Source organism: Thalassophryne amazonica, chromosome 10 (genome assembly GCF_902500255.1).
Source record: "Thalassophryne amazonica chromosome 10, fThaAma1.1, whole genome shotgun sequence".
In the NCBI taxonomy this organism is placed as follows: Eukaryota; Metazoa; Chordata; class Actinopteri; order Batrachoidiformes; family Batrachoididae; genus Thalassophryne; species Thalassophryne amazonica.
In genome coordinates this window covers 110,361,215-110,388,449 of record NC_047112.1, presented here as the reverse complement: position 1 = coordinate 110,388,449, position 27,235 = coordinate 110,361,215, and the positions used below count along the sequence as shown (strand labels likewise).

General features: G+C 41.5%; 1 protein-coding gene across 1 annotated transcript; it reads left to right on the top strand.

Moving 5' to 3' along the window:
- Window positions 1-502: 502 nt before the first annotated feature.
- Window positions 503-27,213, top strand: LOC117519365 (gastrula zinc finger protein XlCGF57.1-like). The gene is made up of 4 exons (XM_034180718.1): window positions 503-616; window positions 11,980-12,101; window positions 12,180-12,375; window positions 25,691-27,213. The coding sequence occupies exons 2-4, from the start codon at window positions 11,982-11,984 to the stop codon at window positions 27,097-27,099; spliced, it is 1,725 nt and encodes a 574-aa protein (XP_034036609.1). The 5' UTR covers window positions 503-616; window positions 11,980-11,981; the 3' UTR covers window positions 27,100-27,213.
- The last annotated feature ends 22 nt before the right edge of the window (window positions 27,214-27,235 follow it).

Genomic DNA, 27,235 nt, shown 5'->3' with positions numbered 1-27,235 from the left:
TGATCTTGAGATTGGTGTTTCCACTGTATCACTCACCTCCATTAATCCTCAAGTATCAACTTAACAAGCTCTGGTATCTATGCCGAAATATCGGCACTTGATGTGAAATCTTTATTCTGGAGGTAGCCGTAATGCACTGAATTGTGTCTAATCCGCTATTAAATCCGAAAAAGACGAAACCGACAGAAACCAAACTCAAGTCAACATCCGAACACAGTAGGGGGCGATAATGCACTTTACTGCGATGTTGGTTACAACCCGGTGTTATACGCGAAGAAGAAGAAGAAGAAGAAGAAGAAGCAGCTGCTGCTTCCTGTGTGCTTCTGAAGCTACAGCTAGCTTGCTGAAACCACTGAAAACTCTACAAGTAACAGATTAATCTTCACTCTGTAAACCTCTAATATGTTTTTAGAAGAGCTCCAGAGCCCAGACATCCGACAGTAAACCGGAAGAAGAAGAGAAGGTGAAGTCGGCACGGAAAAGCTGAGTTTTTAGGAGGGGAAGAATCACAGAAAACCGAGAATAAAAGAAATTGGTGGTTTAAAAGAAACTGAGAAACGAGTCAAACGAGTGCTGGATGCTGTTTTCAGGCCTGAAGTTCGGTGGTACACAACAGGTTTGTTCAGTACACTTTATTTTCAACCAGCAACAGTGTAAAAACGCAAAAGCTTACTCTCTCTCTCTCTCTCTCTCTCTCTCTCTCTCTCTCTCTCTCTCTCTCTCTCTATATATATATATATGCGTGTGTATATACAGTGAGGACAATAAGTATTTGAACACCCTGCGATTTTGCAAGTTCTCCCACTTAGAAATCATGGAGGGGTCTGAAATTTTCATCTTAGGTGCATGTCCACTGTGAGAGACATAATCTAAAAGAAAAAAGAAAAATCCGGAAATCACAATGTATTATTTTTTTTTAATAATTTATTTGTATGTTACTGCTGCAAATAAGTATTTGAACATCTGTGAAAATCAATGTTAATGTTTGGTACAGTAGCCTTTGTTTACAATTACAGAGGTCAAACGTTTCCTGTAGTTGTTCACCAGGTATTCACACACTGCAGCAGGGATTTTGGTCCACTCCTCCATACAGATCTTCTCTAGATCTTTCAGGTTTGGAGTTTCAGCTCCCTCCAAAGATTTACTATTGAGTTCAGGTCTGGAGACTGGCCAGGCCACTCCAGGACCTTGAAATGCTTCTTACGGAGCCCCTCCTTAGTTGCCCTGGCTGTGTGTTTGGGGTCATTGTCATGCTGGAAGACCCAGCCATGACCCATCTTCAATGCTCTTACTGAGGGAAGGAGGTTCTTTGCCAAAATCTCGCAATACATGACCCCATCCATCCTCCCTTCAATACGGCGCAGTCGTCCTGTCCCCTTTGCAGAAGAGCACCCCCAGAGTATGATGTTTCCACCCCCATGCTTCACGGTTGGGATGGTTTTCTTGGGGTTGTTCTCATCCAATCAAGAGGAGTTGATTCCAAAAAGCTCTATTCTGGTCTCATCTGACCACATGACCTTCTCCCATGCCTCCTCTGGATCATCCAGATGGTCACTGGTGAACTTCAAATGGGCCTGGACATGTGCTGGCTTGAACAGGGGGACCTTGCTGCCCTGCAGGATTTTAAACCATGACAGCATCATGTGTTACTAATGTAATCTTTGTGACTGTGGTCCCAGCTCTCTTCAGGTCATTGGCCAGGTCCTCCTGTGTAGTTCTGAGCTTACTCAGAATCATCCTTACCCCACAAAGTGAGATCTTGCATGGAATCCCAGACTGAGGGAGATTGACAGTCATCTTGTGTTTCTTCCACTTTCTAATAAATAATCATAACAGTTGTTGTCTTCTCACCAAGCTGCTTGCCTGTTGTCCTGTAGTCCATCCCAGCCTTGTGCAGGTCTACAGTTTTGTCACTGGTGTCCTTAGACAGCTCTTTGGTCTTGGCTATGGTGGACAGGTTGGAGTGTGATTGATTGAGTGTGTGATCAGGTGTCTTTTATACAGGTAACAAGTTCAAACAGGTGCAGTTAATAAAGGTAAAGAGTCCAGAATAAGAGGGCTTCTTAAAGAAAAATTAACAGGTCTGTGTGAGCCAGAATTCTTGCTGGTTGATAGGGGGTCAAATACTTATTTGCAGCAGTAACATAAAAATAAATTATTAAAAAAAAAAATCATACTTTGTGATTTCTGTTTTTTTTTTTTTTTTAGATTATGTCTCTCACAGTGGACATGCACTTAAGATGAAAATTTCAGACCCCTCTGTGATTTCTAAGTGGGAGAACTTGCAAAATCACAGGGTGTTCAAATACTTATTTTCCTCACTATATATATATATATATATATATATATATATATATATATATATATATATATATATATAGTGAGAGAGAGAGAGAGAGGCTCAGTAAGATACAATTTTTTCCAAGTTGAGAAAACCTTGTAGTAAATTAAAGAAAAAAAAAAATCTGCCAGTGGAAAATTGGCTAAGAAAACTCATTTTCAGTTTTATTTTTATTGTATGAAGTGGCTATTAATATGGCACCTCCATGATTATTGTGTAATGAGATAGGACATCATGCCACCTAAGCTGTACAGGAGGCAGTTGATGAATTTCAAGATCAAAACTTGTGCATGAACCGTGATGTTTGGTTGCTTAAATGACAATGTGTACCATACTAATAGCAATTCATGGTTTGCATAAAGCACCACATCAAGAGAGATTTCACGTGACGGTACTATTCACAACATAGCTGCAGGGCACCATAATAGACCCTTATACTGTTGTTATCAGGCAGGTGGACAGTTAAGGTTGACCGGAGGTGTAAAAATGCCACTTTGTGCCATATTTAGGTGCAAAAACAAGCCAGAAAAAGAATCCAGGGTTGTCACAGTGCCATCAGTCTTTGAGAATCAGGATGATCAGACAGAGTAATTGAGCAAGAAAAGGAGAAATGGCCAGCAAGCAACTCTCGTGCTAAACTCCCGAAGGAAAAAAAAAGGCCATGGATATTGTTGTGGTAACCGTAACTATGTGTTGGTAGGTTATTATTATGACGTGACGTAGTGATGGGATGATGATACCTCAAGGAGTGTATTGACACGCTACACAAACTGTGTCGGCACTGTATTGACACTGTGTTGGTCGCTCAATAGTGACCCCTGCAGTACTTATAAAATCAATGCAGGTAAATAAAATGATAAGATGGAAAAGCTAACGTGCTGCAAACGCAGCATCCGCCTGTGAAATAGTTAATCGCCAGTCCTCTATTTAACCCCTTAATGCCTATTGTCGCATATATGCTACAATATTTGACTCAAATATGCAACATACCAAATTGACCAGTATGCCTGTTGTCGCAAATTTGCAACATACCATTATTATTATTATAACATTATAACATAAAGTCATTGCCAAAATTACTATTTATTTTTTGTGCAAAAGTGAAATTAATAATCTCAACATTATTTACCATCTACTTAAAGGCAAAAACACACACAAAACTTTTTTTTATATACAGCTATATAAATTCAGGTGTTAAGTGGTTAAAATATGATCTCATCATTGCATAATTTCATGTGCTCAATTTGTGTGTCGAGTTAAGCTGTTCATGAGAAGAGTTTAAAATTTGCTTAAAACCTTTTTTGTGTAAATGCTAAACTGAGTTGGTTTGTAAAATATAGCAAATTTGTCTGCAATAAAATAAAGAGTTCAAATTTGTAACTTATGTATGGAAATTTGTTATCTTAAGTGTTAAAGCATATGAAATAAAAGACTAAAAATAGATTAATTTATGCATTTTTATTGAGGAACAAAGGTTTCTTTAGTGTCCTTGCTCCAAGGCAATTTATCCTCTTACACACCAGTTCCCCTGCCTTAGAAAAAACTCTTTCACGGGGTACAGATGGCCTGCACTCTGTTGGTGGTGGTGGTGGGGGATTGGGCAGTCGTCGTTCCTTTTCATGTGGGGGTTTTGCTAGGGATGCACCAATCCACAATTTTTCACTTCTGATCTGATCCCAATACCTGAATTTGGATATCTGCCGATACCGATACTACAATACCAGAGCTCTGTTTGCTTTAATATTATTATGATCATTGTTGTTGATTTTATATTGTTGATTTTCTTAAAAAGGAGACCTGAAAGTTCAGCAACAATTTGCCAGAAAGTGTATCTAAGATGAAAGCCTAGATTTGATGTTTTGGTGAAAGAATTAAGTACTTTTATTTTTTATAGACTTGAAGAGAAAGACAGCTCTCTCTTTCTCTGTCTGTCTCTCCTTCTCAATTTTCAATTTCAGTAGGGCTTTATTGATATGGGAAACATGTTTACATTGTAATAGAAAGTGTTAAGAGTAAAATTTTAAGTTCTCTCCCTCTTTTTCTGTCTCTCATTTACTCTCTCTTTATCTTTCTCATTCGCTTTCTCTTTCTCTCTCCTGTCTCTCACTCTATCTCACTCTCTCTGTCTCTCTTGCTTTCTCTCTCCCTCTGTCTCTCTTGCTTTCTCTGTCTCCCTGTTTTCGTGCTGCGCAAACTTCAAACTTTTTGGGAACACAAAGAATTTCAACTGTAAAATCAACCGTAAATTTCAAAATATATTATCAGCGATGCTCGGCAGCAAACAAAGCAGAGAGGAAACAGCAGCAGAAGGGAGGATTCACAGTGGCTCCTCACGTATCAGAAAATGTCACGGGTTAGATCGGTATTTTCTGACACTTGAATTACGTTGGTATCAGAAGCCAATCCCGATATCGGATCAGTCGCAGCCTTAGGTTGTTCCCACTGTTGTGGGAGGGCTGGGGTCTGCTACCTGGGTGGGGGCGGGTGCCTCGCCCCGGAGCTTAGCGCGTGTGTAACCTGTCATGCCCCTGCCTCTCCCTCTGGGTTTGTGGGGCCCGCCTGTCTCCCTCCGGCTCCTCAGTTGCCCCCGCCACTGTTCGGCCTCATCTCATGCGTTTTGGCTCCGGCTGAGCCGTTTCCATGTCAGTTCTTCCGGGTGGTCCTGGTGGGTGCCCTTCCTGGCCCCTGTGCCCTTCCACTGTCCTTTTGCTCCTTGTTTCTCCTGGGGCCCTGCATACTAGAACCCTTTACATTGAGTTGCATGCAATCACCTGTATGGCTCCTGGCATGCCGAACTGGTCCACGTCGTATGGGAAGGTTCTCTACTTTTATCTTGGCCTAATACACCAGCCACAGTTGTGATCAGATATTTAGCTGTGATCTGGGTCTCTGTGTGTGGATGGTTCGGTGTTTGTGGCCATCACCACAATTCAGTTTTGGGTGTTCCCACGAGGATCAAGAGTCTGGTGTCCTCTAATAGGGTATGGATGCTCACTAAATAGACAACAGACTAGTGCTATCATTGCTTGTTCGTGTGTGGCTGTTTGTCCTGGTGTGTTGTATTGTTGGGGTTCCGTCTCCTTGGTGTCTCACATTTCTCATCACTTCACAGTTATTACTGTCAGCACTTGTCTTCGTTCTTGTCTGTCTTCATGTTGTTTTGTTGGGTGGCCCTTCGTGATTAAGTTATGTTAGCTTTAAATAAAATGTTCCAGACTGATCAGGAAGGGCAGGTGAAGGTCACACACACCACATTCAATCAGGCACTAAATACTGTCTTACAAGAACAAATTGCATATATATGTGTGTGTGTGTGTGTGTGTGTGTGTGTGTGTGTGTGTGTGTGTGTGTGTGTGTGTGTGTGTGTATGTACACTCAACAAGAATATAAACGCAACACTTGGTTTTGCTCCCATTTTGTATGAGATGAACTCAAAGATCTAAAACTTTTTCTACATACACAATATCACCATTTCCCTCAAATATTGTTCACAAACCAGTCTAAATCTGTGATAGTGAGCACTTCTCCTTTGCTGAGATAATCCATCCCACCTCACAGGTGTGCCATATCAAGATGCTGATTAGACACCATGATTAGTGCACAGGTGTGCGTTAGACTGCCCACAATAAAAGGCCACTCTGAAAGTTGCAGTTTTATCACACAGCACAATACCACAGATGTCGCAAGATTTGAGGGAGCGTGCAATTGGCATGCTGACAGCAGGAATGTCAACCAGAGCTGTTGCTCGTGTATTGAATGTTCATTTCTCTACCATAAGCCGTCTCCAAAGGCGTTTCAGAGAATTTGGCAGTACATCCAACCAGCCTCACAACCGCAGACCATGTGTAACCACACCAGCCCAGGACCTCCACATCCAGCATGTTCACCTCCAAGATCATCTGAGACCAGCCACTCGGACAGCTGCTGAAACAATAGGTTTGCATAACCAAAGAATTTCTGCACAAACTGTCAGAAACTGTCTCAGGGAAGCTCATCTGCATGCTCGTCGTCCTCATTGGGGTCTCGACCTGACTCCAGTTCGTTGTCGTAACTGACTTGAGTGGGCAAATGCTCATTTGCTGGCATTTGGCACGTTGGAGAGGTGTTCTCTTCACGGATGAATCCTGGTTCACGCTGTCCAGGGCAGATGGCAGACAGCGTGTGTGGCGTCGTGTGGGTGAGCGGTTTTCTGATGTCAATGTTGTGGATCGAGTGGCCCATGGTGGCAGTGGGGTTATGGTATGGGCAGGCGTCTGTTATGGACGAAGAACACAGGTGCATTTTATTGATGGCATTTTGAATGCACAGAGATACCGTGACGAGATCCTAAGGCCCATTGTTGTGCCATACATCCAATAACATCACCTCATGTTGCAGCAGGATAATGCACGGCCCCATGGTGCAAGGATCTGTACACAATTCTTGGAAGCTGAAAATGTCCCAGTTCTTGGATGGCCGGCATACTCACCGGACATGTCACCCATTGAGCATGTTTGGGATGCTCTGGACCGGCGTATACGACAGCGTGTACCAGTTCCTGCCAATATCCAGCAACTTCACACAGCCATTGAAGAGGAGTGGACCAACATTCCACAGGCCACAATTGACAACCTGATCAACTCTATGCGAAGGAGATGTGTTGCTCTGCATGAGGCAAATGGTGGTCACACCAGATACTGACTGGTATCCCCCCCAATAAAACAAAACTGGACCTTTCAGAGTGGCCTTTTATTGTGGGCAGTCTAAGGCACACCTGTGCACTAATCATGGTGTCTAATCAGCATATTGGTATGGCACACCTGTGAGGTGGGATGGATTATCTCAGCAAAGGAGAAGTGCTCACTATCACAGATTTAGACTGGTTTGTGAACAATATTTGAGGGAAATGGTGATATTGTGTATGTGGAAAAAGGTTTAGATCTTTCAGTTCATCTCATACAAAATGGGAGCAAAACCAAAAGTGTTGCGTTTATATTTTTGTTGAGTATGTATGTATAACACAGTTGTGTGTAAAAGTTTGGGCACCCCTCATAATTTCCATGATTTTCCTTTATAAATCATTGGTTGTTTGGATCAGCAATTTCAGTTAAATATATCATATAGCAGACAAACACAGTGATATTTGACAAGTGAAATGAAGTTTCTAGTATTTACAGAGAAAGTGTGCAATAATTCTTTAAGCAAAATTAGGCAGGTGCATAGGTTTGGGCACCCCAACAGAACAAAATAGATCAATATTTAGTAGATCCTCCTTTTGCAGAAATAACAGCCTCTAAACGCTCCATATAGCTTCCAGTGAGAGTCCGGATTCTGGTTGAAGGTATTTTGGACCATTCTTCTTTACAAAACAGTTCAGGTTTGTTGGTTTCTGAGCATGGACAGCCCACTTAAAATCACACCACAGATTTTTAATAATATTCAGGTCTGGGGACTGAGATGGCCATTCCAGAATGTTGTACTTGTTCCTCTGCATGAATGCTTTAGATTTTGAGCAGTGTTTAGGGTCGTTGTGTTGTTGAAAGATCAACTTCAACTTTGTCACTGATTCTTGAACATTGTTCTCAAGAATCTGCTAATATTGACTGGAATCCATGTGACACACAACTTTAACAAGATTCCCAGTACCTGCTCTGGCCGCACAGCCCCACAGCATGATGGAACCACCTCCAAATTTTACTGTAGGTAGCAAGTGGTTTTCTTGGAATGCTGTCTTCTTTTTCAGCCATGCATACCACCCGTTGTTATGTCCAAATAACTCTATTTTGTTTCATCAGTCCAGAGCACTTTATTCCAAAACAAAGCTGGCTTGTCCAAATGTGCTTTAGCATACCTCAAGCGACTGTTTGTGGTGTGTACGCAGAAAAGGCTTCCTCTGCATTACAGCATCTCTTTGTGCAAAGTGCGCTGTATAGTTGAACGATGCTCAGAGACACTATCTGCTGCAAGATCATGTTGTAGGTCTTTGGAGCAGGTCTATGGGTTGACTATGACTGTTCTCACCATCCTTTGCTTCAGATTGTCTGAGATTTTTCTTGGCCTGCCACTTTGGGCCTTAACTAGTACTGTGCCTGTGGTCTTCCATTTCCTCACTATGTTCCTCACAGTGGAAGCTGACAGCTGAAATCTCTGAGATAGCTTTTTGTATCCTTCCCCTAAAACATGATGTTGAACAATCTTCTTTTTCAGGTCATTTGAGAGTTGTTTAGAGCATGGGTTAAAGTTCTCCGTCACCACGACGGATTTCCGTCATTTGTAAAATTTAACCACACATACGCGCGCACACGTTGTGTCATACTTGTTTTGGGGCCGAAATATAATAGTCTCACTGTCAAAACAACATCCCATTCTGCGCTAATCAAAGCCTTCTCCTCCCTGTCCAGGCGGGGGGGGATTTTTAACAGTCGGACCTGCGGCCCGGAGGACCGACACCCACCTGCTAACAGACGGTGGCAGCAGCAGAGAACGAGTCACTTGGAAGAAAAGCGCTTAATCAGTGAAGTTCCACAAAAACCACACATGAAGGATATATTTTTTTCTTTCCTTTTTTACACGAGGGGCCGTAACTTCAGCTTGTCGGTGAGCCCACGTGACACACTGGTAATACAGCACGCATTTGAAGGAACGACTCACGTTTCACATAAGGGAGGACATTATTTGTAACTTCAGTTGGTGAAGTGGCAGATATTAATGATCCAGTTTGGGTCTGAGGGTTGGCTGCCCCTCAGAAAAGCCACGTTAATGAGGAACGAATAAAAACTCCGGTGGGACACAGCGGACGAGCCTTGTTTATTGATCGCGCCAAAGTCCTTGTTAGTGACTTTAATCGACAAAAAAGGTGAGTCACGATTGATATCTTTAAATAGCTTTGATGAAGTTTACTTGTGGTGCGCTACGTTTTGTTTTACGAGTGAGAGCATTTTACCGTTTAAATGTGAATAAGCCAGTTTCAAGTTTCTCAGTGCGCATGCAAACCCCCCATAATCAATACTGTGTTTTTATTTCACAGTTTGAAGTGAATTTTGTTTCAGAGGGCTTCATATCCATTAAAATTCACCAGAATACACAAAATTTGACTTGCTCTTTAAAAAATTTCTGGGGGAGATCCCCAAGACCCCCGTAATCAATACTGTGTTTTTATTTCACAGTTTGAAGTGAATTTTGTTTCAGAGGGCTTCATACCCATTAAAATTCACCAGAATACACAAAATTTGACTTGCTCTTTAAAAAATTTCTGGGGGAGATCCCCCAGACCTCCCATAATTAATACTGTGTTTTTAACTTCATAGTTTGAAGTGAGTTTTGTTTCAGAGGGCTTCATACCCATTCATACCCATACCCAATTCAATCAATCAATCAGTTTTTTTTATATAGCGCCAAATCACAACAAACAGTTGCCCCAAGGCGCTTTATATTGTAAGGCAAGGCCGTACAATAATTATGTAAAACCCCAACGGTCAAAACGACCCCCTGTGAGCAAGCACTTGGCTACAGTGGGAAGGAAAAACTCCCTTTTAACAAGAAGAAACCTCCAGCAGAACCAGGCTCAGGGAGGGGCAGTCTTCTGCTGGGACTGGTTGGGGCTGAGGGAGAGAACCAGGAAAAAGACATGCTGTGGAGGGGAGCAGAGATCGATCACTAATGATTAAATGCAGAGTGGTGCATACAGAGCAAAAAGAGAAAGAAACAGTGCATCATGGGAACCCCCCAGCAGTCTACGTCTATAGCAGCATAACTAAGGGATGGTTCAGGGTCACCTGATCCAGCCCTGACTATAAGCTTTAGCAAAAAGGAAAGTTTTAAGCCTAATCTTAAAAGTAGAGAGGGTGTCTGTCTCCCTGATCTGAATTGGGAGCTGGTTCCACAGGAGAGGAGCCTGAAAGCTGAAGGCTCTGCCTCCCATTCTACTCTTACAAACCCTAGGAACTACAAGTAAGCCTGCAGTCTGAGAGCGAAGCGCTCTATTGGGGTGATATGGTACTACGAGGTCCCTAAGATAAGATGGGACCTGATTATTCAAAACCTTATAAGTAAGAAGAAGAATTTTAAATTCTATTCTAGAATTAACAGGAAGCCAATGAAGAGAGGCCAATATGGGTGAGATATGCTCTCTCCTTCTAGTCCCCGTTAGTACTCTAGCTGCAGCATTTTGAATTAACTGAAGGCTTTTTAGGGAACTTTTAGGACAACCTGATAATAATGAATTACAATAGTCCAGCCTAGAGGAAATAAATGCATGAATTAGTTTTTCAGCATCACTCTGAGACAAGACCGTTCTGATTTTAGAGATATTGCGTAAATGCAAAAAAGCAGTCCTACATATTTGTTTAATATGCGCTTTGAATGGCATATCCTGATCAAAAATGACTCCAAGATTTCTCACAGTATTACTAGAGGTCAGGGTAATGCCATCCAGAGTAAGGATCTGGTTAGACACCATGTTTCTAAGATTTGTGGGGCCAAGTACAATAACTTCAGGTCATCCATGTCTTTATGTCTGTAAGACAATCCTGCAGTTTAGCTAATTGGTGTGTTCACCAGAATATACAAAATTTCACTTGCTCTTTAAAAAATGTTCTGGGGGAAGCACCCCCAGACCCCTCCACCGCCCTTTTATGTACCTTTATGTTCAGGTTTTGCATTCTTTTTATGCATTGTCTCTCTCCTTAGAGGCTATTTAGAATAGATTTGTATACTGTATAATGTGTTTATTGTATTTATTGAGGAAAAAAGTGTGTGCCCCCACTACACCACATTTTAGGGAATTGTTGGCATTGATTTTTGCCAGGAAAAAAATTTCAGTCAGATGAAAATTTATTGCTTTAACTCATGGTTTAGAGGCTCCCATGTTGCCACTCATTAGAAGAGATGCAAAGAGGGGAAACATTTGCAAATGGCCACCTTAAATACCCTTTCTCATGATTGGATTCACCTGTGTAAAGATGTCAAGGTTCAATGAGCTTACCAAACCAATTTTGTGTTCCAGTAATTACTGCAAAATGTATTCAAATAAATAAAATGACAAGGGTGCTCAAATTTATGTACCTGCCCAATTGTGTTTAAATAATTATTGCACACTTTCTGTAAATACTATGAACTTCATTTCACTTCTCAACTATCAGTGTGTTTGTGTGCTATATGATATATTTAACTGAAATTTCTGATGCAGACAACCAATGATTTATAAAGGAAAATCATGAGTATCATCATCAAATATCAGGGGTGCCCAAACTTTTACATACAAGTGTGTGTGTGTGTGTGTGTGTATATATATATATATATATATATATATATATAGTTCTGCCAGTTTGGCATTTACCATTATTGTATATGCAGACAGGGTGGGAAATTAAAAAGTGTTGACACAAGCAACTGCAAAAGACCATGGACATGCCCATATGTCATTACAATGGCTACTTTTAGAGGTGGTGGTTTTGTTTCGTTCGTTGCAGAACAGGACTCAGTGCAGTTCTTTTGTGTGGTGGATGCAGCAACATACAAGCACATGCCCCCAGACCTGACTTTTAAATTCTTCAGTACAATAACACTATAGTCACCACACACACACACCACTATACTGCTTTATCTTTATTATAACGAATGTTGTTAATAATTTTGTTCATTTAAATTCTTAATTGCAGACATGCAGCAGGTGTTAGTGAGTGAAGAAGATATTCTCCCCGAACAGCAGGAATGGAATCAGAATCTGGACCTAAATGACTCACATCCTCCAAATATTAAAGAGGAACAGGAGGAACTCTGGGTAAGTCAGAAGGTCAAGCATCATGGGCTGAAGGGTACTGATATCACTAAATTCCTTTTCACTGTTGTCTATGTGAAGAGTGAAGATGAAGAAAAACCACAGTCATCACAGTTTCATCAAAGCCAAAAAGATAAGAGCACAGAAGTGGAGCATCTCTCCTGCAACTCAACTGAACATGGAACACTGAAAATAGAACCTAATGGAGAAGACTGTGGAGGATCACAACCAGCCGGCAACTCAGGTCCATGCAGACATTTACAACCACATACTGATGGTAAGAGTGAAATTTGGGACTGACATATTATTTACATTATCCAACCTGAAATAACTTTTTTGTTTTCCATCAGTAAATGTCTAGATATGATAAATGATAGCACAGAATCATACAGTGATTGTATTGCTTTTTTCCTTATGATTAGCGGGGCATACGTGTACTCAGCCAGTGAGTGCGTCTGCAGAATATCTCAGTAACTCTGTAGTATGGTACATTCAGCTCTGAAATTTTCAGGTTCTGATGGATAACATGTAAAATAACTGGACTGTTATAGACAGACAGGCTTTGACTGACTGGACAATGATCAACTACTGGCAGTTCATGGTGAACCTGTAGTCATGGGGTCCTGGTGGCCAATGTTAGGTCTGTTTATCTACAACATGTTGTTCACTTGGCTCCAGCGTGGAGAACCGATTGTGTGTGCTGCTGGTGCTCACCCTGGTGGTAGTCCCAAGGTGGGGCTTTGGTCTGCTCTCCCTGCGAGGTTACAGGTCCCTTCTGATGACTGGAGTGGAGGTCTGTGTCCTACTGCAGCACAGTGGCTTAGTGGTTAGCACCGTTGCCTCACAGCAAGAAGCTCATGGGATCGATTCCCACCTGTGGCCTTTCTGTGTGGAATTTGCTTGTTCCCGTTGTGTTTGCGTGGGTTTCCTTCGGATGCTCTGGTTTCTTCCCACATCTGAAAGACATGCAGGTTAGGTGAATTGGAAACTTAAAAAAAAATGTCCAGGTCTCCCTTGTAAAAGAGATCTCAATCTCAATGGGAGTAACCTGGTTAAATAAAAATACTGTAGATTTTATGCACACAGGATTGCTTTGCTCTTGTCTTTGAGGTGATTGCTTGCACCCTTTCACTAGGTGACTGTTTTTTTGTTTCCTTTAGTCATTTTTATAGCATATAGCATCCGGGTCGTCTGGCCTTCCGTCTGTCCGGCTGCAATTCGTTCGCCGCAACGTAGCTCTGCACCTATTGCTCACAAAAACGTCATATTTGGTGGGCACTTGCCTTGGAGGAGTACTTTGCATGGGTTCGAAGGCTGGTGACCTTGACCTACTATTCAAGGTCACCAGTGGTCACAACTGTCAAATCCTTCACCGCAACGTAGTTTCGCACCTATTGCTCGCAGAAACTTCATATTTGGTGGGTACATGCCTTGGAGGAGGACTTTGCATGGGTTCGAAGGCCGGTGACCTTGACCTACTTTTCAAGGTCACCAGTGGTCACAACTGTCAAATCCTTCGCCACAACATAGCTCAGCACCTATTGCTCACAGAAACTTCATATTTGATGGGTACATGCCTTAGAGGAGTACTTCGCATGGGTTCGATGGTCGGTGGCCTTGACCTAATTTTCAATGTTATCAATGGTCACAACTGTCAAATCCTTCGCCTGAAATTTGTTTGCCGCCATGTACCTCGGCACCTATTGCTTGCAAAAATTCATATTTGATGGGTACATGCCTTGGAGGAGTACTTCGCATGGGTTAGAAGGCCGGTGAGCTTGACCTACTTTTAAAAAATTGCCAATAGTTGCATTTGTTCGAAGGCTACGGACTTTTTATGGTCACTGTTGGCCACATTCTCTAAATAAATATAATGTCATTCTCCGATTTTTCCACTGTGTATTCCAGTTTACATCAAACACATGAGGGTTCAACCACATACCTTCCCCACTGCACAGTGTACTGCACTTTACATGGAAAATAGATCTGCGCGCGGGGTATTTCGTGACGAATGTCTCTAGTTCACCTTCTGGTATTGTCATGTACTGCACATGTTCTCTTCAATGAGGCAGGACTGCTCTGTGCTCAGTCGTAGCACAGCTGGCCTCCTGCCTCCTTCTCTCATTTCTCCAGCAGAAGCAACCTCATGGTTTGGATTTTCCTCATCTGACAATTCTAGATCTGTATCTCCCTCAACGATTTGTTACAAAATTCTCTCTGCTACAGTTCTGCCTTTTATAATAGTGTAAAAATTAAAGTCAAAAGAGTCATTGCTAAAAACAGCTATTTATTTATTAAATTAATTACTTTACATAGAAAATACATTCAGAATGTTTATTACCCCACAAAGAAGCAGGTATTTGAACGTAAACAAAGAACTACAAAGCAAGTTATCTACTGTATTAGCGAACCCCATTAAATCATCCTCATATCCATTCTAGTTGACATTCATAAAAGGGCTATTATTTTTCCAAACAAAAATTTTAACTCAACTCTGGCTCCAATTTATAATTCCTGACATGTTCATGAACAAGAAAATATATGATTACCATAGCTAAAACCTTAAGAAATAAACCTTAATACGAGGTCTGTGATAAAAGTAACGGACCTTATTATTTTTTTCAAAAACCATATGGATTTGAATCACGTGTGATTACACCCGACATGCTTGAACCCTCGTGGGCATGCAAGAGTTTTTTCACGCCTGTCGGTTACGTCATTCGCCTGTGGGCAGTCTTTGAGTGAGGAGTCACCCACCCTCTCGTCGTTTTTTCATTGTTTAGGAATGGCTCAGAGACTGCTGCTTTGTTTGATAAAAATTTTTTCAAAAACTGTAAGGCACAACTGAGTGGACACCATTCGATAAATTCAGCTGGTTTTCGGTGAAAATTTTAACGGCTGATGAGAGATTTTGGTCTGGTAGTGTCGCCGTAAGGACGGCCCACGGCGCCTGACGGCGATCTGCGCTTCGAGGCGGCAGCGTCTCGCCGTTTCAAGTTGAAAACTTCCACATTTCAGGCTCTGTTGACCCAGGAAGTCGTCAGAGAACAAGTCAGCATGAGGAGTTTATTTGGACATTCCATTGTTAACGGACATTTTGTAATGAAAGAACGTGCGGGCAGAGTCGCATGTCGGGCCGGACCCGACCGCGTGGGGTCGCGACAGGAAAAACACCTCCATTGGAAACCTTAATGGGCAAGTTGGAACATGCCCAAGCTGTTAAACAATTTCTCAGTTACTCACTTGTTGAAAGCCATCAAAAGCCGCCTGAATTTTACAAATGGTTTTCAACACGGAGGTGTTTTTCCTGTTGCGGCGCACACAGATTCGTCGAGTCGTCACGGAAACAACTCGGCGAATTTGCGCGCACGTCTTTCATTACAAAATGTCCTTAAACAGTGGAATGTCCACATAAAGTCCTCATGCCGGCCTGTTCTGAATCTTCTCTGTTCTCTCATGACATCCTGGGTGAATTAAGCCTTAAATTAGAATGTTTTCAGGTCGAAACAGGCCGACGACGGCGCCTGGAAGCGCTGCGCGACGTCCCTCTCCGTGGGACGTCCTTACAGCGACAGAAACACCCCATAATCTCTCATCAGCCGTTAAACTTTTCACCGAAAACCAGCTTAATTTTTCGAATAGTGTCCACTCGGATATCCCTCACAGGTCCAGAAAAAATGTTGATAAAGCAACGCACGCCGTCCGCAGCGGCTATTCAGACAAAGAGATTCCGACGGGCGGGGTGGAGCACTCCTCACTCAAGGCCTGCCCACAGGCGAATGACGTCACCGACGCGTGAAAAAACTCACGCATGCGCACGAGGGTTCAAGCTTGTCTGACGTAAAAACATATGAATCAAATCCATTTATTTTTTGAAAAAAATACAAAAGACCGTTTTTTCATCACAGACTTCGTATATCTTAATATTTTACTTACCTTTTCGCTCCCGAATTGGGAGCTGGTTCCACAGCTCCCAATTCGGGAGTTATGCTGCTATAGACTTAGACTGCTGGGGGTTTCCCATGATGCACTGAGTGTTTCTTTCTCTTTTTGCTCTGTATGCACCACTCTGCATTTAATCATTAGTGATTGATCTCTGCTGTCTTCCACAACATGTCTTTTTCCTGATTCTCTCCCCTCAGCCCCAACCAGTCCCAGCAGAAGACTGCCCCTCCCTGAGCCAGGTTCTGCTGGAGGTTTCTTCCTGTTAAAAGGGAGTTTTTCCTTCCCACTGTCGCCAAGTGCTTGCTCATAGGGGGTCGTTTTGACCGTTGGGGTTTTTCTGTGATTATTGTGTATGGCTTTTGCCTTACAATATAAAGCGCCTTGGGGCAACTGTTGTTGTGATTTGGCGCTATATAAATAACATTGATTTGATTTGATTCACTTTTCCTGGCATGTGCGTTTTGCTGCAGTCTCCATTTTGTCAGTCATATATTTATGTTTATATTTATATTCTGGGGACCCGGGGCCGAGCATCCGTCCACCCCCTTTTTTGAAGAAAGTTGGTTAAACGGCCACCCAAAATAAATTTTATTTTTTAAATGAAAGTTTATTAAACACCCACCTAAAATAAATTAATTCTGTGACCCCTAGCACATTGTAAAAAGCAAAAAATGAGATCTTTGTCATGAAAAATGACAGCAAAAACAAAAGTGTTGCGTTTATATTTTTGTTCTGTGTGTGTGTGTGTGTGTGTATATATATATATATATATATATATATATATATATATATATACACACACACACACGTATACACAGTGCATCTGGAAAGTATTCACAGCACTTCGCCTTTTCCACAATTTATATTACAGCCTCATTCCAGAATGGAGTAAATTCATTTTTTCCTCAAAGTTTTACTCAACACCCCATAATGACAACATGAAGAAAAGATATTTTGAAAATGTATTAAAAATAATAATAAAAAACCACTAAGTAACCCCTTTGCTCAGTACTTTGTTGATGCACCTTTGGCAGCCATTAAAGCCTCAGGTCTTCTTGAATATGATAAACAAAGGAGAGGTCTACACAGCCAGTTAGCTCCCAAACAGACTGGTTGGTTTGGGAGCTAACTGGCTGTGCAGATCTCTCCTTTGTTTTTTGTGCTATTTTTTGATCCTGCATGCCAATACGGATTGTGATGTGCATGTCATCTTATCATTTTTGCTTCTTGAATATGATGCCATAAGTGTGGCGCACCTATCTTTGGGCAGTTTTGCCCATTCGTTTTTGCAGCACCTCTCAAGTTCAGCAAGTTGGATGGGGTGCATCAGTGCACAGCCACTTTCAGATCTCTCCAGACATGTTCAATAGGATTTAGTTCTGTTCTCTGGCTGGGCCACTTAAGGACATTCACAGAGTTGTCCCGAATCCACTCCTTTGCCATCTTGGTTGTGTGCCCATTCTGAGCTCAAGAGCGCTTTGGAGCAGGTTTTCATCCAGAATGTCTCTGCATATTGCTGCATTCATCTTTCCCTCAATCCTGACTAGTCTGCCAGTTCCTGCTGCTGAAAAACATCTCCACAGCATGATGCTGCCGCCGCCATGCTTTACTGTAGGGATGGTGCCTTGTTTCCTCCAAACATGACGCCTGGCATTCACACCAAAGAGTTCAGTCTTTATCTCATTAGACCATAGAATTTTGTTTCTCATTGTTTGAGAGTCCTTTAGGTGCCTTTTGGCAAACTCCAGGTGGGCTGCCATGTGCCTTTTACTAAGGAGTGACTTTCGTCTGGCCACTCTACCGTACAGGCCTGATTGGTGGATTGCTGCAGACGTGGCTGTCCCTCTGGAAGGTTCTCGTCTGTCCACAGAGAAATGTTGGAGCTTTGACAAAGAGACATCAGGTTCTTGGTTACCTTCCTGACGAAGGCCCTTCTCCCCTGATCGCTCAGTTTAGATGGGTGGCCAGCTCTAGGAAGAGTCCTGGCAGATCCAAACTTTTGCTATTTATGGATGATGGAGGCCACTGTGCTCATTGGGACCTTCAAAGCAGCAGAAGTGTTTCTGTACCCTTCCACAAATTTGTGCCTTGACTTAATCATGTGTCAGAGGTCTACAGACAATTCCTTTAACTTCATGCTTGGTCTGTGCTCTGTGCACCCTCTGTGGACTCCATTTAAGCTGTGGAAATATCTCAATGAATCAGTTTTGTTGATGAATCAATTTTGAGCTTCATGGCAAAGGCTATGAATATTTATGTGATTCCTTAGTTTTTTTTTTTTAAATATGCAAAAATCTCAACAATGACAAAGAAAATGTTTTTACATTGTTATTGTTGGATATTGTATGTATCAACAAAGTATTGTGCAAAGGGTGTGAATGTATGTGATTTCTTAGTTTTTTATTTTTAATAAATTTGCAAAAATCTAAAAAAAAAAATCAGTCATTTTGGGGTATTATGTGTAAACACAATTTCATCTATTTTGAAAAAGGGTTGTAACATAACAAAATGTGGAACAAGTGAAGCAGTGTGAACAATTTCTGGATGCAGTGTGTGTATTTATATCTACAGTGAGGAAAATAAGTATTTGAACACCCTGCGATTTTGCAAGTTCACCCACTTAGAAATCATGGAGGGGTCTGAAATTTTCATCTTAGGTGCATGTCCACTGTGAGAGACATAATCTAAAAAATAAAAAAAAAATCCATAAATCACAATGTATGATTTTTTTTTTTTTTTTTTTTATAATTTATTTGTATGTTACTGCTGCAAATAAGTATTTGAACCCCTACCAACCAGCAAGAATTCTGGCTCTCTCTCTTTTCTTTAAGAAGCCCTCTTATTCTGCACTCTTTACCTGTATTAATTGCACCTGTTTGAACGTGATACCTGTATTAATGACACCTGTTCACACACTCAATCAATGACACTCCACCTGTCCACCATAGCCAAGAGCTGTCTAAGGACACCAGGGACAAAACTGTAGACCTGCACAAGGCTGGGGTGGACTACAGGACAACAGGCAAGCAGCTTGGTAGAAGACAACTGTTATGATTATTTATTAGAAAGTGCAAGAAACACAAGATGACTGTTTATGTCCCTCGGTCTGGGATTCCATGCAAGATCTCACTTTGTGGGCTAAGGATAATTCTGAGAAAGCTCAGAACTACACAGGAGGACCTGGTCAATGACCTGAAGAGAGCTGGAACCACAGTCACAAAGATTACATTAGTAACTCATGATGCTGTCATGGTTTAAAATCCTGCATGGCAGCAAGGTCCCCCTGCTCAAGCCAGCACATGTCCAGGCCCATTTGAAGTTCACCAGTGACCATCTGGATGATCCAGAGGAGACATGGGAGAAGGTCTTGTGGTCAGATGAGACCAGTATAGAGGTTTTTGGAATCATCTCCACTTACTATGTTTAGAGGATGAGAACAACCCCGAGAAAACCATCCCAACCGTGAAGCATGGGGGTGGAAACATCATACTCTGGGGGTGCTCTTCTGCAAAGGGGACAGGATGACTGCACCGTATTGAAGGGAGGATGGTTAGGGTCATGTATTGTGAGATTTTGACAAACAACCTCCTTCCCTCAGTAAGAGCATTGAAGATGGGTCATGGCTGGGTCTTCCAGCATGACAATGACCCCAAACACACAGCCAGGGCAACTAAGGAGGGGCTCCGTAAGAAGCATTTCAAGGTCCTGGAGTGGCCTGGCCAGTCTCCATACCTGAACTCAATAGTAAATCTTTGGAGGGAGCTGAAACTCCAAACCTGAAAGATCTAGAGAAGATCTGTATGGAGGAGTGGACCAAAATCCCTGCTGCAGTGTGTGAAAATCCGGTGAAAAACTACAGGAAACGTTTGACCTCTGTAATTGCAAATAAAGACTACCGTACCAAACATTAACATTGATTTTCACAGGTGTTCAAATACTTATTTGCAGCAGTATAACATACAAATAAATTATTTTAAAAAATCATACATTGTGATTTCCGGATGTTTTTTTAGATTATGTCTCTCACAGTGGACATGCACCTAAGATGAAAATTTCAGACCCCTCCGTGATTTCTGAGTGGGAGAACTTGCAAAATCGCAGGATGTTCAAATACTTATTTTCCTCACTGTATATATTAAAAGCCAATTGGCCTCTTTGTACCAGCTTGCGTGTGTATAACTTCAATCACGGACAAACTGGGGAAAGCTGACATTTGCCCTTTGGTATGCTTGGGTCAATGATGAACACCGCCAAAATGGAACATTGACAGGACTAATGTTTTTGAAGAAACATGAATGCGTGTGTGTGCCTTCAATCACAGAGAAACTGGGATGAGCTGACATTTGCCGTTTGGTGTGCTTTTATATTTTTGGTCAAGAATGAACATCGCCAAAATGGAACATTGATAGGACTAATATTTTTGGAGAAACTACAGATGTCATAGCTGAAACACATATACTGAACTGTGACTGCTGCACCATGATACCTCGATATGTGGTTTGATGAATTTATTTCTGTATTCCTGGTTTGTTTTAGGCACTGGGTGAGTATTGGACTGTAAGGCCTCGGTCCCACCGAATAATAAGCCATGAGTAATGAGCCACGCATGGGTTTGTCCGTGATTATACGAAGAATGATGCACTTTTTAAGCTATCACGTATCCGTTACTAAGGTGCCTGTATGTGCCTTTCTGTACCTCACATGTGCCAGGTATCATCCTCTAGTGAGCCACAATCAACCTGTCATTTGAGCCCCATCCAGCCTCGAATGGCTTGTCACCGCATGTGATCCACGTCAAGAAATATGATCCATGTAGCACCATGTAACGTGACACTGGTGCACATTTTGACATGGGTTTGTTCCAAACGTCCAGCCCTCCCACACTTGGTCCCTTTTAAAGTGTGGGTTTTCAATTCACAGCATCCATTCAAGATGGTGTCACATTTTTTAAACGCAGTCCAAAAAAAAGATGCTCCCGTACAGTCCGGCCGGTGTGCACTTCCGTTCGCCAGGCTGCTGTTCACCTGTGTTCCAGAGTCATTAAATGCACCAGACCAGTTGGAACCACCACGGGTTCCTGGACAGTCGCCTCAGCGCTTCTTCTCGCTGGCTTTATTTCTTCCACAGCTTACAGTCAATTTGACACCGTGATCCAACTTTTTAACTTTGTGTTCATCTGTTGTCTGCAAAATCGCTCTTTTGCGTGCTCGCGTTCTTGGACAGTCACCTCTGCACTTCTTCTTGGTGGTTTTATTTATTTTTTTTTATTTTATTTCTTTCACAGATTATCAGTCATTTTGAAACCGTGATCCAACTTTTAAAATCGTGCATTTGCGCGCTGGCATTCTGCGTAAATGCTTGTCTTGATTGCGTCAGTGCGCCTCATCTGATCCATTATAACAAGTTGTTAAATCTATCATTACAACATTACAATATAAACATTACAAATACAGTTGTATTCAAACGTTTGGGTACCCCTGATAATTTTCAGGATTTTCCTTTATAAATCATTGGTTAAATATATCATATAGCAGATAAACACAGTGATATTTGAGAAGTGAAGTGAAGTTTACAGGATTTACAGAACGTGTGCAATAATTCTTTAAACAAAATTAGGTAGGTGTATAAATTTGGGCACCCGAACAGAAAAAAAATACATCAATATTGAGTAGATCCTCCTTTTGCAGAAATAACAGCCTCTAAACGCTTCCTATAGCCTCCAATGAGAGTCTGGATTGTGGTCGAAGGTATTTTGGATCATTTTTCTTTACAAAACATCTCCAGTTCAGTCAGGTTTGTTAGTTTCCGAGCATGGACAGGCCGCTTAAAATCACACCACAGATTTTCAATAATATTCAGGTCTGGGGACTGAGATGGCCATTCCAGAATGTTGTACTTGTTCCTCTGCATGAATGCCTTAGTAGATTTTGAGCAGTGTTTAGGGTTGTTGTCTTGTTGAAAGATCCAGCCCCGGTGCAACTTCAGCTTTGTCAATTATTCATGAACATTGTTCTCAAGAATCTGTTGATACTGACTGGAATCTGTGTGACCCTCAACTTTAACAAGATTCCCAGTACCTGCACTGGCCACACAGCCACACAGCATGATGGAACCACCTCCAAATTTTACTGTAGGTAGCAAGTGTTTTTCTTGGAATGCTGTGTTCCGTTTCAGCCATGCATACCGTCCCTTATGTCCAAATAACTCAATTTTAGTTTCATCAGTCCACAGCACCTTATTCCAAAATGAAGCTGGCTTGTCCAAATGTGCTTTAGCATACCTCAAGCGACTCTGTTTGTGGCGTGTACACAGAAAAAGCGTCCTCTGCATTACAGCATCTTGTTGTGCGAAATGCGCTGTATAGTTGAACACTATCTGCAGTAAGATCATGTTGTAGGTCTTTGGAGCAGGTCTGTGGGTTAATGTTGTCTGTTCTCACCATCCTTCACTTCAGTTTATCTGAGACTTTTCTTGGCCTGCCACTTCAGGCCTTAACCAGTATTGTGCCTGCGGTCTTCCATTTCCTCACTATGTTCCTCACAGTGGAAACTGACAGCTGAATTCTTTGAGATAGCTTTCTGTATCCTTCCCCTAAACCATGATGTTGAATAATCTTTGTTTTCAGATTATTTGAGAGTTGTATAGAGGCTCCCATGTTGCCACTCATTAGAAGAGATGCAAAGAGGGGAAACAAATGGCCACCTTAAATAAAATTTCTGTGGTTGGATTCACCTTTGTAAAGAGGTCAAGGGTCAGTGAGCTCACCAATTTTGTGTTCCAGTAATTAGTGTTACATGTATTCAATTCAATAAAATGACATGGGTGCCCAAATTTATGCACCTGCCCAGTTTTGTTTAAATAATTATTGCACACTTTCTGTAAATACTAGAAACTTCATTTCACTTCTCAAATATCAGTGTGTTTGTCTGCTATATTATATATTTAACTGAAATTTCTGATCCAGACAACCAAGGATTTATAAAGGAAAACTGAAAATTATCAGGTGTGTCCAAAAATTTGCATACAACTGTAATTACCTTTTAGGCTGTTCCAAATATGTTCTCCACCTCAGCACACAAGCGAGACAGAGAGGAAAAAGCTCCAAATGTCCTCAGTGATTCCAGAAGCAATTAGAGGTGTTTTCAACATCCAAGCTCTGACAGAAAATGATTCATTTGCTCCAAAATAATTATTTTATATGCAGCGTCCAGCACACAAAACAAGTGAGATTGTAGTGTGCAAGAGGGCTGAGCCAAAATACCCTGTCCTGTCATCGTAGCCGTCAGGTGTTCGGATAATGGGCTTTTCACAGCCTCACTACAAACATGCCTCTAAAATCCTCATTTGTTATTGTAGTACCTCACACACAAACTGCCCCATGCTGTTGTTGCTAAATTTTGAACTTCTTGAAATTAGCGCCATGTTCAGAGATGAGCCTCGTTAGCCAAATATTCTGCCTCTAAGAGCCTCTCAGAGCCACTATTCTTCCATGATTGTTTAATAACTGGACACATACCAAAAAAACATGCTACGTGGCTCATTATTCATCCTTCATTATTCAGTTGGACCAGGGCTTAAGTATTGGACTGAAAAAAGATGGCACCGGTGTGTGTGGCTGCTCGTCTGTCATTCTCCAGTTTGTTTGTTTATTGTTTTTATATTATTTTATTCATGAAACTGAGTCTCTACTGGTGTACGATCACTAAATGTTGCTGGATCTCCGACCATCGGTCCAAGGTGTGGTGCTGTCTTCCATGGGTAGACAGAAGTGTCCGCCGCCATTTTTATGAGAGGTTCCAGGTTTTCTGTGCCGTAGTCCTGCACTGCCATCTGGCCGAAAGTGCAGTCGTTGCGGTGGAAGATGACATGGTCGGCTGATGAAGCTGAAGTTTCATTTGCTTCATTGTTTGGGATCTCAACAATCAGTGTGCAGACTCCTGGTGGGGTCTGTGTTGCCCTGGCGTCTTGTGGATCCGGTCGGAACCTGTGTGGTGCCTGTGATCGGCTTTGTGGACTGTTGGCCCGGCATTCCATGTCCTCCCCGGATTGATTTACGAGTACACCAAACGGCGCTGTCGGAATTTTGATTTGCTTCACTGGGTTCCTCAGCTGGTTGAAGTCAGCGGTCCGGTTCAAGTCCCTGCTTCAGTCAAGTTTGGCCTGGTAAATGCCAGATCACTGGATAACAAAACGTTTCTTCTTCAGGACTTGTTAGCTCCCGTGATCTGGATTTTTTTATGTGTAATTAAGTGCTGGGGAATCTGGTGCTGTTGTCGAGCTTTTACCAGCAGATTGTTGCTATTTTAACTCTCCCTGGATTTCTGGGAGAGGTGGAGGCACATCAGCTGTGTATAAAAAGGATTATGAATGCAAACAGTGTTTGCCAGTCTTCCTTTTACAGTTTGAATGTACCTCATTTGAGATGGGTCAAACTAATCCTGTTCTCTGTGCTGTCTTGTTTATCACCCTCCCAGGTATAATAATAACTTTATTCATGACTTTTCATTTTTTTAGCTGCTAAATTTTGATTGTGTTTTAATTATTGGAGATTTTAATATTCATGTGTGTTGCCCTGATAGGCTGCAGGTAAGAGACTTTTTAAGTCTTGTCTGAGCGCAAGTGGAAAAAGGACAGATTATTGAAAGGACTCTTTTCAAATCTTGAAAAGCTGTTGGCACTGTTGTCAATCCACAGTAAAGGAGGCAAGAAGGGAATATTTTGTGAATATTATTTCCCTTTATGCTCATAACCCACATGTGTTGTACAAGATCATTGACTCTGTATTAGATATTGTACAGAAGGTATGTTTGGCTGCCTCCCCACATATGTGCAATAATTTTGCCCATTTTTTAATGGAGAAAGTTGATAATATTTAGGGTTCAGTAAGCTCCTGCTTTTGACCCTTCGGCTTTGGTTTCTTGTCCTGCTGCTTTTATTCAGTTTGAATCTGTGACCTCTTCATTTTTAGAGGATGTAGTAGGGCACATCAATTCTGGTTCTTTATATGATCCTGTCCCTCTGTGATTTTTTTTTTTTTTTAAATTTTGTTGTGTACTGTGGATCCGGCAAAATTTAAACATGCAGTGGTCTAGCCAGTCTTGACCACACTGTTTTTGGCTAATTATAGGCCCATTTCTAAACTGCTTTTTTTTTTCTTTTTTTTTTTTTTTTAGGTTTTTTAAGGTTTTAGAGAAAATAGTTTATTGCCAATTAAACAACTTTTTGAATGAAAATGGGAAGAGTTTCAGTCAGGTTTTAAGCCATTTCATAGCACAGAGTCTGCATTACTTAAGGTCTTTAGTGACATTTTTCTGGCATGTGATGCTGGGAACTGTGTTATCCTGGGTTTGCTTGATTTAACTGCTGCTTTGATACTGTTAATCACAGTATTTTATCATCTTGACTACATCATTTGGTGGGCATTGGTGGTACTGTGCTTGAGTGGTTCCGGTGTCGCCAACCAAGAATGTGTGATATATATATATAGATATATATATATATATAGATATATCTATAGATATAGATATATATATATATATATAGATATATAGATACACACAACAACATTTCCTACTGTTTAACAAATGCAATAATAACTATTTTAATGAATTTTGCTCTAACCATTATGCATTTGTTTGACTTTGCAGACATTCAGCAGTTATTGGTGATTAAAGAAGAAATTCTGTCTGAACAAAAGAAGTGGAATGTGAGTGTTGACCAGGAGGGCATTAAAGAAGAACAAGAGAAACTTTGGATAGCTCAGCAGAGACAGCGGCTTCACCAGCTGGATGAGGACGACATGACTAAGTTCACTTTCACTTCTGTCTTTGTGAAGAATGAAAATGATGATGGAAAACGACAGTCACCACTCGTTCATCAAAGTCAAAGTGATGAGAGGACAGAGGCTGAGCCTGTAGCCAGCATCTCAACTGTACACAAAACACAAGCTGAGGAAGAGCATGATGGAGGACCTCAACGAGCCAGCAACTCTCATCTAAATGGTTATTTACAACATAACGGTGGCTGCTCAGACAATTCTAAAGCTGAGACTGATGACAGTCATGATTGGAAAAAGATGAGAGACCTTAGTTCAGGTTGTAACTCTCTGAAAAACAGAAATGTGTGTGTAAAACCAAGTAGCTGCAGTCTGGGGGAGAAACAACTTAATTGCTCTGAATGTGAAAAAATATGTGGTCACATGAACTTTTCAAAGCCACACAAGGAAAAGCAAGGGAGTGAGCAACCATTTAATTGCCCTATCTGGGGTAAAAGGTGGAGAAAAAAGAGCACTCTGGATGGACAAATGAGAATTCATACAAAAGAAAAACCATTTGGCTGTCCAGAGTGTGGTAAAAGATTTGGACAAAAGGACAATATGACCAGACATCTGAGAATTCATACAGGAGAGAAACCATTTGGCTGTTCTGAGTGTGGTAAAAGATTTATACAAAAGGGCAATCTGACCAGGCATATGATAATTCATGCAGGAGAGAAACCACTTGCATGTTCTGAGTGTGGTAAACGATTTGGGCAAAATGGCGATCTAACCAGACACATGATCATTCATACAGGCGAGAAACCATTTGGTTGTTCCGCGTGTGATAAAAGATTTGGACAAAAGGGCGATCTGAACAAACACATGAGAATTCATGCAGAACAGAACCCTTTTGGCTGTTCTGAGTGTGGTAAAAGATTTGGATATCGGAGCAGTTTGATCTCACACATGATAATTCATTCAGGAAAGAAACCATTTTGCTGTTCTGAGTGTGGTAAAAAGTTTGTGTATAGAAGCAGTCTTTGTGCACACAAGATAAGTCATACAGAAAAAAAAACATTTGGTTGTTCTGAGTGTTGTAAAAGATTTGGACACAAGAGTAATCTGATCACACACATGAAACTTCACACCCAAAAGAAACCATTTGGGTGCTCTGAATGTGGAAGAAGATTTGCACAAAAAGGCAATCTGAACACACATGAGAATTCACACAGGAAAAAAATGGCTGCTCTGCGTGTGGAAAAATTTGTACAAAAAGGTAGTGTTACGATGAAGATGTGATTGTCACTACAAACCATTTGGCTTTTCGCACTAACTCACTGTAGGTACACAGATGAGGAAAAATTCTTTAGCGCCCCCCAACCGAAATTTATCATTTTCTTCAAAATTTTCCCCAGTGCCTTTTAACAGAGCAAGG

What these genes read in the sequence shown, in the direction of transcription:
- LOC117519365 (XM_034180718.1), top strand. Translation starts at nt 11,982, where the DNA reads ATGCAGCAGGTGTTAGTGAGTGAAGAAGATATTCTCCCCGAACAGCAG. An exon ending in AGGAACAGGAGGAACTCTGG is followed by an intron (nt 12,102 to 12,179) that starts GTAAGTCAGAAG and finishes GTCTATGTGAAG; the next exon opens with AGTGAAGATGAAGAAAAACC. An exon ending in TTTACAACCACATACTGATG is followed by an intron (nt 12,376 to 25,690) that starts GTAAGAGTGAAA and finishes TTGACTTTGCAG; the next exon opens with ACATTCAGCAGTTATTGGTG.